At 37.9% G+C, this 18,601-nt stretch overlaps 1 protein-coding gene across 1 annotated transcript in view; it reads left to right on the top strand.

Annotated features, from left to right (window-relative positions):
- The window catches only part of DMGDH (dimethylglycine dehydrogenase), a 47,756-nt gene that overhangs the window by 22,649 nt on the left and 6,506 nt on the right, over nt 1–18,601 (top strand). Inside the window, exons 8-14 of the mRNA XM_042825604.1 lie at nt 603–772; nt 905–1,058; nt 1,487–1,652; nt 4,147–4,277; nt 6,975–7,192; nt 8,075–8,232; nt 9,353–9,412. Of these exons, the coding sequence (XP_042681538.1) occupies nt 603–772; nt 905–1,058; nt 1,487–1,652; nt 4,147–4,277; nt 6,975–7,192; nt 8,075–8,232; nt 9,353–9,412 (1,057 nt within the window). The remainder of the gene's footprint in view (nt 1–602; nt 773–904; nt 1,059–1,486; nt 1,653–4,146; nt 4,278–6,974; nt 7,193–8,074; nt 8,233–9,352; nt 9,413–18,601) is intronic.

The following is an 18,601-nucleotide window of genomic DNA, read 5'->3' as shown; positions in this document are numbered from 1 at the left end:
AGAAGTCTCCTACCTTTATCCTCCATTTCCCAAAATTCTCTGATTTTTTGTGGAGCAATGTAATAGGTATTGCTATTATTTAAATTTATTTAGGGCTGTCTTGATAATATTATCTCTTAACTTCTGCTGCTGTTCTTGTCTCTGTAATGTAAATATTCACCGTAGCTGTTAGAATGTGCTAGTCTGGTTTTCAATTCTGAGTCTGGTTTAATCAAATTTGATTGTAAAAGATGTACTTTATGGCTAGAAAGTGTATTTAATGGGTATCATTTAATTGAGAACTTTATTTAGTGTTAAATGTTAACATTCCTGGAAGAGACTATTAAATTCTGAACTTCAGATAAAGAAATAGTTTTCTATAGTCTAAGCACCACAATTGCCATGTATCAGTGGAGTTTTGCTACTGATGGTGCAGTAGAAGTATCTCTTCGTAAAGAACGTAAAAACGAGAAAACAAGACAAAATGGAACAAACAACCAAAAGGAAGAATGAGGGGATATTCTCATTATGTGCTGGTATTGTAGGATAATATGTGCTAGTATTGACTGGAAAAAAAAAAAAAAAAAATTAGCTCTGCAGGGCTCTTTGTATTTTTTTTAAAGGTATGGAATTATACATGCTGGTGGCATAGGAAAGTACCTGAGTGACTGGATCCTCGAAGGGGAGCCTCCATTTGACCTGATAGAATTAGATCCTAATCGCTATGGAAAGTGGACCACTACAGAATACACAGCAGCCAAAGCAAGAGAATCTTACGGTTTTAATAACATTAGTAAGAAAATATTTTTAATTGTACTTATATTCTGAAAATTAATTCCAACAAAGCCTGCCTCTAGATTACTGTTTACATACACATTTTTATATATTCTGTCCTGTGACGTACAGTTTATTCTTTCTTCCCTAGTTATTTACCCTAAAGAAGAAAGATTTGCTGGGAGACCAACAGAGAGGACTAGTGGGCTGTATGATTTGCTGAAAACAAAATGTTCAATGGGCTTTCATGCAGGATGGGAACAACCTCATTGGTTCTACAAACCTGGAGATGAGACTGGATACAAGTAAATTAAAGATTTTGTTCGTTTTTGTTTTTGTCTGATAAATTGTCAGCAAGGGCCAGATGACTTAGATTTAAAGGCGAGCGTACATCTATCACTTGTTTCAGCTAAAAGATGTCTACTAGGTTGATTTTCTTTTTTTTTTTTTCTGTAAATTTAGACATGACAGACTCATACGTTCTTCCAACGCTTCAGCAGTTCACAGTTTGTTCTGCAAAGTGGTTGATAAAATATCAACCCGTATCTTTCGCTGTTGTTAAAGGATTTAATAATTAAGCTATGTTAGACCAAGCAAAATATTGGGTAAGGTACCTACAATTAGGAATGTCTATCTCTTATTAAACTGAAGAAACTGAAGACTAACTACATTTTGTTGCAAAGAATACAAAATGGCTAGATTCTGTGTCAAGTGTATAAATGCTCTGTTTTAGACCCAGTTTTCGGCGCACAAATTGGTTTGACCCAGTGGGACGTGAGTATAAACAGGTTATGGAAAAAGTTGGTGTGATTGACCTGTCACCATTTGGCAAGTTTAAAGTGAAAGGCACTGATTCTGTTAAGCTGCTGGATCATCTGTTTGCAAATGTTGTTCCAAAGGTAAATGGAATGGTGATAACTGTTTTAATCTGAGATATAGACAAACAAGATGTGTTTCAGAAATGGAAAATGTGGCATAATATTGTCCTAATATCTTTCAGATACCAAGCACTCAAGTCCTTTGAAGAAATTCCATTGTTAGGAGCAGGAACAGTGGAGTTTGTACTATAGTAGCTTTAAGATGTATCTTTTGACAGAAGTTATTGAGTGGCAGAGTTGTTGATGTTACAAGAGATCCCACTGTTGTCATCTTGTCCGAACTTCTACTTAAGGAGGTCATCTAGAGCTGATTGCCCAGGACTGTGTCCAGATGGGTTTTGAATATCTCTGAAGACGGAGACTCCAAAACCTTCCTGGGCAGTCCATTCCAGTGCTTTGTCACCCTCACATTAAAAAAGTATTTTCTCAGTTCTGTGTTTCAAATCCTGATCTGAAGAAGACCTGGACTTCGTTTACAGTAATAGTTGAATAACTTGGAAGCTGCTTGCCTAAGATGCAGCTTCAGGTAGCAGAGGATAGCAATGGGATGTGTTCTTGCCAGACCACTGCTGGATTTTGTATTTTTTCTGAATCTCCAAGTGAACATTTTGTTTTGCTTTTAAATGTATCTCGTGCTTGTTTTCCACACATCTCATAATGTGACTGTGTTTTATATCTGGCTGCCTAGAGCAGGCAGGGTTGCAAATATTCAAGATGTTCAGCTTTCAAACTCCTACCTGTCCTTCCTCCACAATTCTGAATCTGCTCACAGATTCTCAGAATACAAAAAATGGCATACTGGCAAACTAACTCAGATTTCTTATTGTTGGTCTTCAGTTCGTGGTAGTACTCCTTCAGTCCCTTTTGTCTTCTTGCTTTGTCAGCCATTCTCATCTAATGTCTAACTGCAGAGATACAGCACCAGTCAGTGGTATATGAGGTCCCTTTTTATGTCAACTCTACGACTCAATGATTTGGGTCAAAAGGTACATCCTGTTCTTTTCTGAAGTGCTACGGCTGTATGGTTCTGTTATTCCAGGATGCAATTTCACTTTTTTTTTTTTTTTTTTTTTTTTTTTGCTATAGATTATTATTTTTACCTACTTTAGACAGCAGGAGACATGGGGAGAGTACTAAGTACACTAAGTACACAGAAACTATAGTCACAGAGGTAGAAAAGGTAGAAGCCTTCTCAGAGCTCAGAGCTAGCTGAGCCTGTACACAAGAAAGATGTCCCATAAATTTGAGAGAGAAGAAGATCCTAAACTGCCATAAAATCATATATTTTACTGTATTAAATAGATTAAATGTTTTCTCTCCAGCTTCGTGTAGAGGTGATGTGACTATCAACAGCTGGTATTGCTAACACTTACTGAATGTATTTATGTTTTGAAGTTAAAGCAACATTAAATGGGAAATTAGGAAGACAAAAGTGAATAGTTTCTGTAGGGTTTAGAAGAGTGCTGAGGAGAAAAAGAGAGCAAAACAAAGAAAACAGCGTATGAGTGCACTTAAAAGTCTAGTTTTCACAAGAGTTGATTATTTAAGCTGTCTGGTATCATTCATGCTTGTCTGTGTCATGAAGTAATGCAGTGAAGTTACCAGAGATTCACTTGTACCAAAACTAGATTGAATGAGACTAACATCAGACTGTGGAAATGCAACTGCGTACCTGTAATGTGCTGTTGACTATCCTCATGTAGTATGATGTTGAAAAAGAATGCCAGTATCTGCAATATTTTTACTTTTTTTGTTCAGAAGACTGGAATCTAGGTACTGTCCGGGTAATTGATAAGGTTCTTATGAAAGCAGAATGAAATAAGAGAAAATTCCTTCTCTGGAATCCGACAAGAGCAGCGGCTCTGGCACGTTTAAATTCTTCTTTGCATAGATGGTATCTGTATGAACACAATACGTGTTATGGTCATGGCTAAATACCTGTTGAAATTTTGCTTTTAGGGAAAACATTTATATACACAATGATCCAGATGAACAGTGATGTAGATTCATGGTAGGGAACTGAATAGATTATGAAAAAGGTGAATACATCAAGGCACAAAAACATAAGCAAATTCAATGTTTTTTTTTCTTCAAATTAAGAGACAAAGGATATGTCATCCTTTTGGGTTTCATAAATGTTGTTCACATGATTGAAAAAGAAAATTTACATCAATGTTCTGTACAAGGGTTTTTTTTTTTAATTCTGATGATCAGCAAACAAACTGAAATTCATTGGATCTGTTTGCATTTAAATGCATTCTTGATGACGTCATACACAGCCAGAAAATATTTACAAACATCTTTATTTATCTGATTTCTATGAAAAAAATATGGAATTTTGCCTGTAAATATTATGCATGGCTGACTCTCTCCTGTTAAATCATAGCAGAACAAACATAAAAAGTTATTAAGTAAATACGTATTTCCACATAATGATCATAATAATCTTTAATAATGATTAAGAATGCAGAGGTTTTACTTTGCATCCCGACTAACTAGAAATTGTACTCTATAGGTTGGTTCCACAAATATAAGTCACATGTTGACACCCGGAGGAAAAGTTTATGCTGAGCTAACAGTGTCTCAACTGTATCCGGGTGAATTTATGCTTGTAACAGGCTCAGGATCAGAACTTCATGATCTGAGGTAAACTTATTTTTGATATTGTAAGTACATAATGCCATACAATCACATTAATGTAGAAATCTTTTTAATAAGTCCCAAATTCTTAATGATTATTCAACAACCATTTCACTAGTTTCAAGATAATTCTACTTATTCATTGATCTTGGTTTCTTAGAAACTTGGTTTAACTGAATCCTGAAATGTAAGCAGTTGAATTTTGGGTTTAATGTTGGTGTAAAAGGTGGATAATTTACTGACAGTTATGTAATATACTTTAATCTAAGTAGTTCTTGTTTTGTTGTTGAACATATCTGTATTTGGCACTGTACGATGGAACACAGCATGGTTGTTCCTTTCCAGTGTTTTCTCTTACGTAAAAAAGAGAACTGACTTTTAACATGCACGACCCCAGAGGCACTGACCTGGCTAATACAGATGAGTTGTATTCTTTCTGAAACTATGATAATGTCTTCTGCTTTGGGCTCTGGAGCCACAAAGGGAAGTGAAAGAAAGGAGGTAGAAGCAGTTGCAGGTTGATTCCCCTTTTTTCAGTGAGATGCATTGGACTTTTTTTCAATAAGATACATGTTTATGGTGTTATCAGTGGCTGTACACTCATAATATGAAAAAAAAGATTTTTTCTTACCTGTGATTTCTGACAAATCAGTTCTTCAGAATGAATCAATGAGATGAAAGGTGAAATTTACTACCTTTACACATGATGCACAATGCAGTTTTATAACAGCCCAATGCTTGTAAAAAAGGACAGGCCTAATGTATTTACTTTTAAAAAATCTGTGCAATGCTTTTTGGTACTCCCTTGGGCCTGAGATCTTTAAACACTGTTTAACAAAATATAATTTCTAAGATTTTAAATATACCCCTTTCATTTACTTTGTGAACTTCCTGAAAGATTTACACAGCTTTAGTTTTTAATTAGAGCAAGACTGCAAGCTAAACTTGCTGCCAGTACTTTAAACACTGCATTCAGGAAGCAACAATAACCTTTGTACATTTATGTTAGCACAGAAATTTATGCTGAGGTTCCTGATGTTCATTTCATTTGATGCTTATTCCTTTTGCATGCTGAGATTTTTATTAACACTTTCTGAATCCGAAGGCAGGTCAGTGTTCAGTCTTAGAATATCACTTCTTTTCTTACCTGTCAGCATGGATTTGCCAAGAAGTCACGCTTGATCAAACTGATATGTTCCTATGATGAAATGATTAGTTTGGCAGGTAGAGTAGAGCAGTAGGTCTTGTCCACCTGATCTTCAGTACGAACTTTGACACTGTCACCCACAAGATCCCAGGGTTAGTGCTGGTCCAGACCCATATGAAACATCTTCTTCATTAGTGATCTGAATGATAGGGCAGAGTGCACCCTCAGCAGGTTTGCAGGTAGGAGTAACTGATTTTCCAAGAGACTGTGGTGCCAACCAGAGAGACCTCAACAGGTTAAGCAAATGGGCTGACAGGAATCTCATGAATTTCAGCAAGATGCTGGAGGCCACCTAGGAAGAAAGCAGCTTGGCAGAAAAGGGTCTCAGGATCTAGGTGGACATCAGGTTGAACATGAGCCTTGCAGCTAAGAAAGTTAGCATATCCTGGGCAGTAGTATCACTGGCTTGTTGAAGGAGGTAGTCCTTCCCTTCAGCACTGGTAGAGCCATATATGGAATAGTGTGACTAGTTCTGGGCTCTCCAGTAGAAGAGAGACATAGTTATATTGGACAGAATTCAATAAAGGGCCATTAAGTTGATGAAGGGACTTGAAGCTTCTCTCCTAGGTGGGAATGCTGAGTGAGATGGGACTGTTCAGCCTGAAAATGAGAAGGCTTAAAGGGAAACTTAGCAATGTGTATATAAATATCTTAAGAGAAGATGCAAAGAGGACAGAGCCAGGGTGTTTTTAGTGGTGCTGTGTCAGGACAAGGGACAGTAGATGCATACTGTAACACGGGAAATTCTGTCTGAACATCAGGGAACAACAGTTACTTTACTGTGTCAGTGACAGAACAATAGAATCACAGAATCACAGAATGGCCCGGGTTGGAAGGGACCTCAAGGATCATGAATCTCCAACCCCCCTGCCACATGCAGGGGGCCACCAACCTCCACGTTTAATGCTAAACCAGGCTGCCCAGGGCCCTATCCAACCTGGCCTTGAATACCTCCAAGGATGGGGCATCCACAACCCTTCTGGGCAGCCTGTTCCAGCACCTCACCACTCTCTGGGTAAAGAATTTCCCCTTGATGTCCGACCTAAATTTCCCCTCCCTCAACTTTCCATTTCCCCTTGTCCTACACATATCAACCCTTTCAAAGAGTTGATTCCCCTCCCCTCAGGTTGAGGTTGCCTGTATAGGACAGGTTGCCTGTAGAATCTTCTCCTTGGAGATCTTCAGGAGCCACCTGGTCATGGTTCTGGGCACCCTGCTCTGGGTGACTCTGCTTGGGCAGGGATGGAAGCAGATAGACCTAGAGTTCTTTACCAACCTCAGCCATTCTGGGATTCTGTGAAATATTCTGTGGAATAGCTTTCAGTCTATCCGAAGTCTCTCACTTTCTTCACTGTACCTCAGACACTTGTGTTCTTTTACCAGTTACCTCATCAGAAATTGAGCAGTAAGAAAAAAACTGTTCATTTTTAATCTTGATACGGATCAATTATATTTTGATACATAAAGTAAACATCATTCTTGTGCTTTTCATGCAGATGGATAGAAGAGGAGGTAGTGAGAGGTGGATACAAAGTTGAAATAGAAAACATGACAGATGAGATGGGAGTGCTTGGTGTGGCAGGCCCATATGCACGACAGGTCCTCCAGAAATTGACAGCTGAGGATCTGAGTGATGGCTCATTTAAATTTCTCCAGTCTAGACATTTGAAACTCTCCGATATTGCTGTTACTGCCATAAGGATATCATACACAGGTGAGTGATAGAGAAGAAAGACTCCATAAGAGGCAAAAAATAATAAAATTAGTATAATCAAAAGTATATTGAATAATAAATCTCACTATGTGTTCTTAAGTAGGTTCACCACCCCTTTTTTAATGTGTGAGGAAACCCAGTGCATTGATTTTTCAGATGTGATCTGGTCACGGTCGGTTCCAAATTTTCCAAGATCCTCTTCTCTAGAATACCCTGTGGTGTAAATATTTATTTTACAGAACAAAAGGGCAGTTCTGATAACCTCTGTGGTATTTGCTGCAAAACCAACGTCAGGAATTGGTTTTGGATTACCGTATATTTTTTGCCAAGTGCTTTTAAAATACAGCACTGAAATTTGGAATATTTGCTTTTCTGAGTTACTTGTATTTCTTTTTTATATTAATCCCCATTGCAATAGAATGAATTCAGAGCATTCTGAAGCAACTGAAATCACTGAAATTCATATTCTCTTTCTAGTGTGCAAAGTATGAACTAACATGTTCACTTTTTGCCCATTTACACTGTTACATGTGCTATTCACTTGCTGATTCATCATCTGCTTGTAATGTCTTAAGCTTCATCCCTAAGTGCGACTTCGTTACCTGATCTTTTCTTGCCAATTTTTTTTTTTGGTCCTTTTTTCCCCCACTTAGATATCAGTTAACGGTTTAAATTAGAATAATATTACCACTATTTAAGATCTAGGGCATGAATCCTCTTGTGGTTCTTGCAGGAAATTTGACTTTCTGTATGATAGCAGAATTGACCCTATAACATGAATTTATGGTGTTGCTCCTCACTTTTTATCAACGAACAGAGTGCGTTTACCTGCATTGTTTCAGTGTTGAGTTGATGGAAATGCTAATCTTGTTTGTCAAACAGGTGAATTGGGATGGGAACTGTATCATAGGAAAGAAGATTCCGTAGCTCTTTACAATGCAATCATGGATGCTGGCCAAAAAGAGGAAATTGACAACTTTGGAACATACGCTCTGAATGCTTTAAGGCTAGAAAAGGGTTTCCGAGCCTGGGGGGCAGAGGTCAGGAAGTAAAACTTTTTTATTTTTCTTTCTGTTTCTTTATTTCACTATGACTATACAGCTTTCAGACTGAATTAACAAAGACAGTAATTGTTTTTTGTTCCAGTTTCTAAGTTTAGCATGAAAGTAAATGTATTTTGAGCTGAAAGTAGTGTAATTCTGAACAGTGTTTTTCTAAATGAAAAAATAACTACTGTACTCTATTGCACTGCTGGCAGAGAGACACTTGTGTTGATTCACTGATACTTTTGCCTCCTATGTATAACAAAATTACAATGGTTTTGCTGAGCTTAGTCTTTTGAAATCAAGGATTTGGCAGATGGGTTCTGAAAATGTTTCATTTCTGTAATAATTATGTCATGAGAGGCCAGTTATTCTTGCTTTATCATATATTTGGAACTTACTCATTTCCCATTAGTTCCTTCTAGTGAATTTACTTACCCAGAGTGAAGAAACACTCAGGAGAGTAGAACTAGAGAATTAGGAAAAAAACAGTCAAATTCTGCTTACATGATTTTGTTTCCTAATTCCTTTGGAAAGGAAAGAAACGAGGAAGATAAAATTCGGGTCAATAAATTGGGATATTATAAATTCTAAAATTTGGGAATACTTTTGCTTTGTTCACTGATAATTATTTTCATTCTTGCTTGTAATGCTGCCGAACAAACCATTATCCCCTCTTCACTCAGTGGGAAGGCAGTAAGAAAACCTGGCATTGTATTTTATTTTGCCTCTATCTGAGGCATTCTGGTGTGTTACAGTTTATTTTTATAACCCAGTTATTGAAGCTTCTACAGGTTCCATTCTCCTTGGAAGAAAAGTCTCATTTCTGATTGAAATGTGTATTTACTTTGCACATTGAAACTTAAATGCATGATTTAGGTATCTGCATTTTATGTTAAGGATAACATGCTATTCTGCTTGAAATCATGTATTAGGAAGCTTACAGTATATTCAGATGGATGTTGCACATAAGCAATGTGGATGATGTTGACCCAGGAATAAATAGAAAGATGCATATAGTAATTATTTTATTTATTTATTTATGTATTTATTTATAAGGCAAAACCTGCTGTAGACCACCATGTAGAGATGGCTTTTGTTTTTTTCTTTTTAACAGATGAACTGTGACACTAATCCCTTGGAAGCTGGACTAGAATATTTTGTAAAGCTAAACAAGGTACGTCCTATTATTTTCCAAATGTTCCACTATATGCAAAGTTATCCTTTCCAATATTTGAAAAGAAAAAAATGTCATTATCTGTAAAATAAAACAGGTATTAGAAAATGAGCTGAGCAACATTCTTTACAGTATACAGGATTAAGTGCAGATTTAAATATACATATATTTTTCCATGGTTCTTGATAACAAAAGTATATACTAGATTGGGAACTTGCAAATACTACATTTGATGTTGTCTGTATAAAAAATGTCTATCTGAATTTGATGTATTTCTTCTAGAGAAATATATTATGTGCTTTTGAAAGCGTATGTTATATATGCAGAAGCTGAACAGATCTGTTCATATCGTGAAAATGTTTTACCTGCTTAGTCTTGTTAAAGGAATTATTTGTAGTATAACTATCTTTGCCAACTGCTTTGGTACAGGAATCACTGAAAAAAAATTAATAGATTTTTTAGAAGAACTGCTGATTGATAATAAGGATACAAGTACAATATTAGTATATTAGTATATTTGTTAAGGAAAAGAAAAAAAAAGCTTTTGATAGAATTTCTGAAGAGATCCCTGCTCATAATTTGTTCTCATCTGAATTGCAGAGTAGTGAATGGGATTAGTTGAACTTAGATGTGTGATAAAAGTGAAAACATTATCCTATCTCCGTTTATTACTATCCTCATTTTCTTATGATATTAATATTTTAGAAAATCAAAATATAGTATTATCTAACAGATAGAGAAATTGCTTGTAATTTTCTATTCCAAATAAATAAACAAGTGTTCAAACTCTCCATGAAACCCTGTGAAATCTCTTCCTGTGCAGTTCTGATGCCACCTGTTGCTACCAGTTAACTTATCAACTCAAACAGGAATCACATACACAGTGGATGTGAAGTTTCTAACCCAAGAAAAACCAGCTCCAACTTTTAAGTTGCAGCTCAAGATAAGCTACTGATCTTTACCTTTGGATATGCAGGAGTTATGGATTCGGGTTAAACATAAAATTGTGCTTTTTACCTACATGAGACAAGTGTACTAGCAGTAAGAGGAATGAATCCAAGAAAATACTTGTCCTCAGGTGTTAAAGAAAGATTGCTTTAATTCAGGAGCAATAAAGCATCCCTTCTTGTCCCAGTCTAACATCAGTGTCTGCTGTATCACAAAATACAAATTCCAGAGTTATTCCTGCCCAGCTGTAGAGCTTAACCACTGGAAAGCAGGGTGCTCCCAGAGATGTCAGTTGAGTCCCTGCATGTAGCAAAGCTACAGCTGTCTCTATTAGGTTGTGTATTTTTTCCCTGCTTAGAGAAAATGATGCGCAAAGGAAATCTGGTGCATTAGGATAATGTTTTACTTAGCTATCAATGTTTTTCCAATCTTGAGAAGAACATTAGCTGAGTTGGAGAAGAATACAAGTGAAAACATCATTGTTTTTTCTAGTTTTTCTTTCTGTTTCCAATCCATACATCTGTTTCTGGTAGTTTGGTTGCTTGCTTTGGGTTTTTTTTGAGTTTGGGAAGAAAGCTGCCATAAGCCAGGGGAGCTATTGCTTGACAGGATGCCCATGCAGTGCAAAGGCACTAATATGCAGGAAACACTTAGGTTTTTACTGTTCTGCACACTTTTCTTCATGGTTACTCATACTGTAGATAAGAAGGTGTGAAGAGAACCTCTGTCACAGATGCAGTATGTCAGCCTGAAAACATTTGCTAGTTTTGTCGAACAAATGTGAAGAAGGAAATAATCAATGTTTATTTGTTGACTTAGAGAAGAGGGCAGTTGTGACTGTATGTTGACACTGCAGAGGTACCTGAATTAACTCAGATATTGGAAGCAGTCTAAACAGTGTAGCATGAAGCGCCATGTGAGATTATTTACTCTTGATTTTGGCAGCTTAGGATGGTGAATCCCATTTTTAGTTACAATTTCCTGTCTCTGGCTTTGATGTCCATTTGGCATGGTGTAGACTTCAGGAACACTAAGACTGAATACAAGAAAAATATTCTTTTATCATGGCTATTAGCTGTTCCTATTGCCAAAGAAACTTTTTTTTCTTCTGTGGAAAAAAAAAAAGAAGGCCATAAGTAACAGATTAACAGATTCTTGTTTGACATCTTGGTCTGCAGGAAATTTCTGGGGGGAATTGTAACCTGAACTGTACACCCCCAGTAGCAGAAAGTGCTTATTTCTGTGTAGATTAAAATAAAAATAAGTCATTCAGCTGATTACTGGATAGCTTTTCTTACTGCACAACAAATAGCTAACATAGCTCACTTCATTATAAGTGAATTGTAGTCATGGAAATATTAACAGTTTATAAGCAGATAAGAGTGAATGAAGAACCAAATGCCAGTGAAGGTAATACAACCAAAATTATTTTATTTTCCACAAGAGCACATTCAAAAATCTATGGAATAAATATAAAGAGATGCAGATTCCCAATAAAATCTTGATATTTCTTTGTGTTTACAAAGCTTAGTGTATGCATCATCTTCAGGTACGTAAAGACCATTCTTTTATTTGTGATAAGTAACATGAAAGTAACACAAACACAATCTATTGTAACACAACAGTAAACCTGTTTCCTCGTGATTTCAATGGAAAAATTCATTTTATCAAAAGCTGAGGAGGTAGTGTTGTTCTAGATGTTTTTGTCAGATTTCTTCTTAATTCTTGAACTACTTGTGATGATTACAGGTATGTAGTGAAGCTCTGCAAGGAGAAAATCAGAAAAGCCAAAGCCCAGCTAGAATTGAACTTGGTTACTAAGGAAAAGGAAAACAATAAATATTTTTATAAATAGATCAGCAGAAAGAGGAGGGCTAGGGAGAATCTCCATCCCTTGTTGGATGCCAAGGGCAACTTGGTGACCAAGGATCGGGATAATGCTGAGGTGCTTAATGCCTTCTTTGCCTCAGTCTTTAATAGTCAGACTTGTGAGTCCCTGGGAACACAGCCCCCTACACTGGGCTGGAAAGAAAGGGATGGGGAACAGAATAAGCCCTGCATGATCCATGATGAGATAGTTTTGGAGCTGCTCCGAAAGCTGGATGCTCACAAGTCCATGGGGCTGGATAGATAGCTGGAGTGCTGAGGGAGTTGGTGGATGTGGTTGCCAAGCCACTTTCCATCATTCTTTGGCAGTCCTGGCTAGCCAGGGATGTCCTAGTGGATTGAAGACTGGCAAATGTGACGCCCATCTTCAAAAAGGGATGGAAAGATGATCCTGGTAGCTACAGACCTATCAGTCTCACCTCAGTGCTGCAGAAGGTTATGGAATGGATATTCTTGGGAGCCATCATGGACCAATTAAAGGTCAACCAGGGGATCAGGCCCAATCAGCAGGGATTTACGAATGCTAGATCCTGTCTGACAAACCTGATTTCATTCTATGACAAGGTGACCCGCTTAGTGGATGAAGGTAAGGCTGTCGATGTGGTCTACCTGGACTTCAGTAAAGCCTTTGACACTGTCCCCCACAGCATTTTCATGGGGAAACTGGCTGCCCACGGTTTGTATGGGCGTACGCTCTGCTGTGTGAAACTCTGGCTGGATGACTGCGCCCAAAGATCTGTGGTCAATGGAGTCAAATCCAGTTGGCAGCATGGTCATGTCCCCCAGTAACGTATTTATTAATGATCATGATAAGAGGAATGAGTGTACCCTCTGAAAATTTGCAGACAACACCAAATTGGGAGGGAGTGTTGATCTGCCAGAGGGGAGAAAGGCATTACAGAGGGACCTGGATAGACTGGATCAATACGCCAAGGCAAACTGCATGAGTTTCAATAGGGCCAGGTGTCAGGTCCTGCATTTTGGTCACAACAACCCCAGGCAACCCTACAGGCTTGGAGAGGAGTAGCTGAAAAGCTGCCTGATGGAAAGGGACTTGGTGTACTGTTGGACAGTCGGCTGAATATGTGTCAGCAGTGTGCCCAGGAAGGCCAATGGCATCCTGGCTTGTATCAGGAGTGGTGTGGTGAGCAGGACTAGGAAGTAATCCTGCCCCTGTACTCAGCACTGGCGAGGCCTCACCTCAAGTACTGTGTTCAGTTTTGGGCACCTCAGTACAGAAAGAACATTGAGGTGCTGGAGCAGGTCCAAGGAAGGGCTACAAGGCTGTTGAAGGACTTGGAGAATGTGCCCTATGAGGAGAGACTGAAGGAACTGGGGCTGTTCAGTCTGGGGAAGAGGAGGCTGAGGGCAGACCTTATTGCTCTCTTCCAATATCTGAAAGGTGATTGCAGCGAGAGCAGGGTTGGTCTCTTCTCACTGGTGACAGGTGACAGGATGGGGGGAAATGGCCTCAAGTTGTACTGGGGTAAGTTTAGGTTGGGTATCAGGAAACACTTCTTTACATAAAGGGTTGTTAAGCAATGGAATAGGCTCCCCAAGGAGATGGTTGAGTCACCATCCCTGGATGTGTTTAAAATCTGTTTGGATGTGGTGCTCAGGGACATGATTTAGTGGAGGGTTGTCAGTTAGGTTAGTATGGTTAGGTTGTGGTTGGACACAATGATCTTTAATATCTTTTCCAACCTGGGTGATTCAATAACAACTCCATTGTTATTTTGCTGATGGTGTTTGCTCATTGTGGAGATGAGCAGGATGGGCTGTGATTAAATCAAAGTGGAGAGATGATAATAGAATTTATAATGTAGTGTGCACATCATTTTTATAAATTCACAAGAAAATCTTCCTGTTTCAGGAGTGAGATTTTAAACATATCTATAATCTCTGTATCCAACTGTTTTTACTGAACATTCTTTGTTAGACACTATACTCATAATTAAGTTGATCTCTATAACGCTTTATTACAGATTATTTAGTAGGGTCCTAATCAAGTTTGTGTCAGGAAATTCACAGGATGTCTTTAAGGAAGAAAGAGTTGCATCTGTTTTTGCTTCGTATCCAAACTGTCGTTTCTGTTATGCTACAAAATCCCTTATTTAACCGTTGGCATTTAACATGCTGATTTATATGCAAGACTGCCATCTGCTGGGCAGTTTATGCAGCAGTTTTTGGGGGGGATGATGGAAACACGTGGGGATTCTGTTCCAATACACTCATCGGGGCTTGGATCCAGATTAGCCAATATTTAGCATTTTTTCCTCTAGTAGGAAATACCTTTATCAGAGACAATGTTTCTTTGTTGCAGTCCTGTTTATTTACTGAGGCAATTTCTCTATTCAACGTTTTGTGCTTTTTTTCTTTCTTTCCAGATTATACATTGCCTACAGTCTCTACCCCTTTGCTTTTTCTTAGGCCTATGATACCTGCAGGTTTTTTTAACCTGATTTATTTCCTTTTTCCTTCCCTATTGGCTTCTCACTGTTTCTGTCTTATCTCCACCAACACTGCATTTAAATGTCAAACAATACTTCTTAAAATGCAAGTCCTACCACTTCTTACTTTGCACTGGAACTCTATGGTGGCTGTTGCCATTTCACCTATTGGGCATATTTTATTCCTTTGTAGCAAGTTCAGTATTACACATCCATGATCTCCCCAGTTGTGTGTCTCCTTCCTTTCCACTCTTCTAGAACTATCCCTCAGTTGTATCAGGCCAACTCTTTGTGTTATCATATCATAGCATCATAGAATATCTTGGGGTGAAAGGGACCTTAAAGATCACTTATTTCTAACCCTCTGCCATACGCAGGGCTGCCACCCACCAGCTCAGACTCCCAGGGCCCCATCCAACCTGGCCTTGAGTATCCCTCTGCAGGGATGGGGCATCCACAGCTTCTGTGGGCAGCCTATGCCAGGGCCTCAACACTCTAAATCATGGTTTAAACTGGTATGGTATGTTTATTAAAGCACAGAACAAAAAATTATTTTAGGGTTGGGTTTTTTTTTTTCATTTTACATATGCGGTTTTGGTAGGGAACACCAAAAAGGGTCCAACCACAGAGACCATCTCTCCAAAAGGAAGCACTAGCCATGTTATTAGTTCTGCCATGGCCCTCTGAGGCTATGGCTACAAAGAGCAGTGATGCTAAGTGACAAGAATGGGGAAGTAGCAGAAAGAAAGGAGGATGTACATTCTGCCTCTCATTCTCCGCAGCATTGCAGTGTATGTTGTCATTTGCATCATGATGTGTATAAAATGCTCTTTTTCTGGTCTCGTAATGCTTGTTGACTCCATGCTTAAATTATGTGGGCTGTAGCACTGTTAAATGATACGATAAAAAATCTTTCACCTGCAGGAGACAAAGGTTTCAGGGGAACAAGGACTGAAAACTGGTCACCAGTAAAAGAACCACTTTTAGCCTTTTGTATATTTTTTCTTAATTGAATTTTTGTTTTACTCAGTCACTGACTTTAAAATGGTCCCATGTTTGCAGGACCATAGAAGGTTATAAATTATTATTTTCTTGCTCCTAAAATGCAGTATAAACTATATAGGGCAGGCTTCTTTGATGGAATGGCGATTGCTTGCCAGGTGTTCTGGAAGCACAGCTCCAATTCTGATGTTGGTGAACCTGCAAGAGTTTCTGTAATTTCCCGCATCAAGGTCTGTCCAGCATTTGCTTTCACTGACTTGCATCCCACCTTTTCAGAGAGGAATGAACATAGTAGTAATTACTCTCCCCACTCCATGATCCAGTGTAAGGTTCTCTTTCGTGCCACCTCCTCTTTAAGGAAGAAAAGGAGACAGGCGTGGAAGCTTAGGAGTGGAATCGTACACTGTAGTTGTTTCATTTGATGTCCAGAGGAGTCATAAAAACAAAAGGTTTATCCCAGTGGTTTACATAAGGTATGAAAATAATCTGGAGAGATTTTGTTCTCTGTATAAAATGCATGCTTAGGTTGCTCCCACTTTGTTCACTGAGTCATATAAAACTTTAAACACCCACCAAGCTAGGAATTTTGAGCAAAAAGAATTCATCAGCAGTTTATTTTATATCAATTTCTTAGAGCTGGTTGTGTGCATGCAAGAAGCAGTTAGGCAGACTGAATGAAAGGTGAAGTGATGCAGGTATCACATGCACTGACAGGTGATATATGCTTTAGAAAATTATTTCATGCAGTATAAACTGCAGCTTTGGTTTGCTGCTGGAAAATAAATTAATCAAATATTTGCTACCTGTGGAGGAAAATGATCTTCAGCTATCGCTCTCTGGTACCATTTGGAGCAGAGCCCTGAAATTATTCAAGAGCATTCAAGTAAAAATAATTATTTGCAAAATATTGCATTGATGCTGTCTCCAACTGTGTTGTAGTACCATGGTTATAGCAGATTGCAGCATCTGTTGCTGCTGCCTGACTCAGTTGGATGCCTTTGTGTACATAATTCAGCTGTACGCCCACATGCATAAGTACAATTTCAAATAAATTACATTTGATTATTAAAAGAGATTTGCATATCTTTGCTGCCTGTTATTCTTGAAGGGATATGACAGTTTTCTTCCAGGAAACCCAGACTTTGTGCCACTAAGCCACAGAACTTAAAAAAGAAAATTTAGTTTTGTACACAGTTTGTATTTGCTTTTCTTAAGCAACTTACTGAAGAATCAGAATTAAGATCCATAAGCCTTAGAATGAAAACCAAGCACGTTTGAAATACAGTGAGTAAAACTTTTCAGGGTATGTCACAGTGCCTAAAATCGCCTCACTGGTTAATGTTTTTTTAAGTGCTCTTATTTTGTACTAACAAACACGCAGTAACTGACACAAGATGAAAGCCTGATGGAGAGAATGGCAAGGGAAAATGCATGATATATTAGTAGATTAGATATGGCCTCCCTTAAGCTGTATGCTATTTGAAAATTGTAACTGATTTGTTGTTGTGATATAACTTTTCTTCACAAACAGTATATAAAGAGCTAAACTCTTCTTTTTTTGCAATGCACTCAAACTAAAGAATGTGAAGCCAAATACTGTTGTCCTTATCCTGATTCTGTCTTTTTACTTACTGTGAAAAATATTAGTTCTGCTCCAGCTTCATGTTTTGGGAGCACATATTAAGACAATGGAAACTCCTCTGTATTTTAGGCTTTGTTTAATGAGAATCATTAATTAATGAAACATTGTACTGTTACTCCATTTCATGTCGTCTTTGTTGTTTTTTTTTTAAATGAAGAGACAATAAGAACAAATACAAATTTGACATTTGTTTGAGATTGGAATTATTTAATATTTCCCTTTGTTTCTTTTTTTTCCTTTTTTTTTTTCTTTTTTTTTCTTTTGCAGAATGTCCTGTTAGTAAGTTGTGCTTGTTGAATGGATTTCACCTTGCATTATATTTGATATTATATTTAATGCAATGACCTAAAAGAAATAGAAATTCAACTTACTGATTTTCTCCAGGAAACAGGAAGGAGTTACCAAGAATAGATAGTATTAATTTGAATTAATCACTTTCCACTGTATTAATGCTTATAAATTTCTTAAGTGTGGGAATGGATGGAGCCAGGCTATTTTCAACAGTGCCCAGTGACAGGGCAAGGGACAATGGGCACCAGATGGAACAGAGGAAGTTCCAAATGAACCTGAGGACAAATTTCTTTACCTGTGAGTGTGACAGAGCACTGGAACCAGTTGCCCAGATTGTGGAAGTATCTTTCTTTGGAAATACTTCAAATACTTCACCTGAATGCTTTCCTGTGCAGACCCCCTTTCGCAGACTTGATGATCTCGGGAGGGCTCTTCCAACCCCTGCAATTCTGTGATTCTGTGATACATATATTCATTCTTGAATGCTGCATGTATGTGTGCATATGTGTGTATATTTGTGTGTATTTTGCAGAGTTTGAATTCTAAGTTACCTTTAGGTTTTTTTTCCAGGCCAGAATTCTAATAATTAAAAAAAAAAAAAATTAACTATTAAGGAATATAAATCAGCAAACAACTAATCCATTGTAGAAAAGCTGCCAAATCCATCTCCAGTTAGCGTACAAAATATAGCGATATATTCCAGGTGGCTGAAGGTCTGGTGCCGGTGAAATTAATTTGGCAAGAATTTAATTTTCTATTCATAAAGAACAGGCAAAGAACAACCCGGAACTGTGTAGATTAAAGAACCCGCAAACTGCTTGGATATTTCCGTAATGGTTTCCATGGAAGTCAAGGGTTTTTTTGCCGTCAACCTTAAGGTTACAGTAATTAGTAGATTAACAGGAATTAACAACCATCTATACAGCTAATCTTGAAGTGACCCATTAGAGTGGTATTATGTGCTCCCAG

This window comes from Centrocercus urophasianus, unplaced genomic scaffold (genome assembly GCF_019232065.1).
Source record: "Centrocercus urophasianus isolate 14NV4802_14NV808 unplaced genomic scaffold, USGS_Curo_1.0 seq_25, whole genome shotgun sequence".
In the NCBI taxonomy this organism is placed as follows: Eukaryota; Metazoa; Chordata; class Aves; order Galliformes; family Phasianidae; genus Centrocercus; species Centrocercus urophasianus.
The sequence above is the reverse complement of the archived record's forward strand: the minus strand, read 5'-3'. Positions and strand labels throughout refer to the sequence as shown.